General features: G+C 43.7%; 1 protein-coding gene across 1 annotated transcript in view; it reads right to left on the bottom strand.

The window, feature by feature from the left end:
- Nucleotides 1-1,141, bottom strand: part of LOC109952412 (complement C3-like) — a 37,742-nt gene extending 36,601 nt beyond the window's left edge. Inside the window, exons 1-2 of the mRNA XM_020587479.1 lie at nt 1,119-1,141; nt 688-879 (exon numbers count right to left, since the gene is read on the bottom strand). Coding sequence (XP_020443135.1) covers nt 688-879; nt 1,119-1,141 — 215 coding nt within the window. The remainder of the gene's footprint in view (nt 1-687; nt 880-1,118) is intronic.
- Between the last annotated feature and the right edge of the window lie 729 nt (nt 1,142-1,870).

Genomic DNA, 1,870 nt, shown 5'->3' with positions numbered 1-1,870 from the left:
ATACACAGTATACTGCCATCACTACAATATACATGTTTTGCATACTTCTTTATTTTGCATACAGTTTTATTCACAGGCTTTCTGCAAAATGCCACACACTTCAAATTCATGCCAACTGATATTGTTGCATCCAGTAGATGTCCTCCTAGAGCAAATGAAGCTTCAAAAAGCTTTGCGCTGGAGTGAACCAATTGGATGAAAGGGTTCAATGCCTCATGAAGCTTCATCTGCCCATCACTACTTTGTGGGCTGCCTGCTATTGTGATTTTGTGCGTTACCTTGTGTTATGAACTGTTTGCCAGTGGTTTGAGATACCTGATTTACCTATTGATCTATCTCTCTATCCACAGTGATTCTCCACTAAATACACAATCTGCTACAACACTAACTCTCAAAGCAACTAATGCCACAACAGCAACAAACCAACCTACTCTGAAAAGACAGATTCAAATGAACACCACTAAATAGGGATATCCTATCGATCCAAAGTGATTCACATGACAAACCAAACCAATCAGCTGATTCACCTGACGTCCGACGAACCCAACTGCTTTGGACGTCACTCAAGTAATTCAAACGTCACTCGTCACGTGACCGAAACACGCCTCAGCACAGTGATTCGAAACAATTGCTTTATGAGCTACCGCGCATTTGTCGGAGCCTCGGGTGTCAAAGGGCCATCGCTACCTGTAACCTGGTTGGCTTCTGCCATTCTGATTTTGAGTACCACTTTTGTGTGAGGACTCTCCACCAGAGAGTTCTCCGAAGAAGTAGTTGTCATGTGTGTTTGGGGATGCTGCTGTGGTCTCCCTTTGCTTTGTTACCACGTTGCCACATGTTAGTCCTGTCCCAGTCTGCCTGCTTTTAAAATTAGGACTCCTGGGGATGAGGACATGAAAGACACTGGAGACACATGGGATGGGTGAGCAGTAACTAAGTACATTTACTCAAGTACTCTGGCTCTGGAACCTCTCAGCGCAGGTGCATGCTGGTGGTAAATAAACCTGAGATAAATACTTTGTAAATAAGGAAACATGGAGAATAAGCCAGACACAAAATTACAGTATATCAAGTCGTTAAAACTGGCTCCATACCAATCAAACTAACAACAGTGTTACATTAACTCTCTGAAAGGAGCCATTCTGAACATTTATTGCTAATTTTACTTAAGGGCTCTGAGTTCCTTCCACCAGCAGGGTTGACAAACAGAGGCATAAGGATAAGGATAATCACCTTTATTGGCCAAGTATGTTACACACAAGGAATTTGTTTCCAGTACAGAACCGATGGCACCCATCTGCAGCGCCACCTCAACTGATGGCTCAAACCATCGGGGGCAACGGGGGGGTTCAGTGTCTTGCACAAGGACACTTTGACATGTGGACTGCAGGCACTGAGAATCAAACCTTCAGCCTTCCTCTACCCATCGCACCACTGTCGACATGTGGAAACCCTTCCTGCTCTAATTCCATTATAGACAATAATACACAGCATATATCTTCTTGTTTGGGCCATCTGTTTGATATCAGAGCTATGTCTGGGCCTGTGACTGAGCCTGATACTAAGTACCAGAAGGATAAAGAAGAGGGTGAAGAGTCACTGCTGTGTGATCCTGAAGAGATGGATCTGCTTGGGGAGATCTTTGACACACTCAACCCTTGGAGCTCCTATGAGCGAGGCCTGCTGTATGGTACACCCAGTCTGGATCTGTTTCTCTTAGTGTGAGGAAACCCCTCAAAAAAGACTCAAATGAGCAATGTGCAAGTCTCGCATCACTTTGATTTTCCCAGCTACGCGTGACTCTCAGATTCAAGCCCATTTGTTGCTATTGAAAATTTAAATGAAAATTAGTTTCAATTATAGAATTTCA

Source organism: Monopterus albus, unplaced genomic scaffold (genome assembly GCF_001952655.1).
Source record: "Monopterus albus unplaced genomic scaffold, M_albus_1.0 scaffold458.1, whole genome shotgun sequence".
NCBI lineage: Eukaryota > Metazoa > Chordata > Actinopteri > Synbranchiformes > Synbranchidae > Monopterus > Monopterus albus.
The sequence above is the reverse complement of the archived record's forward strand: the minus strand, read 5'-3'. Positions and strand labels throughout refer to the sequence as shown.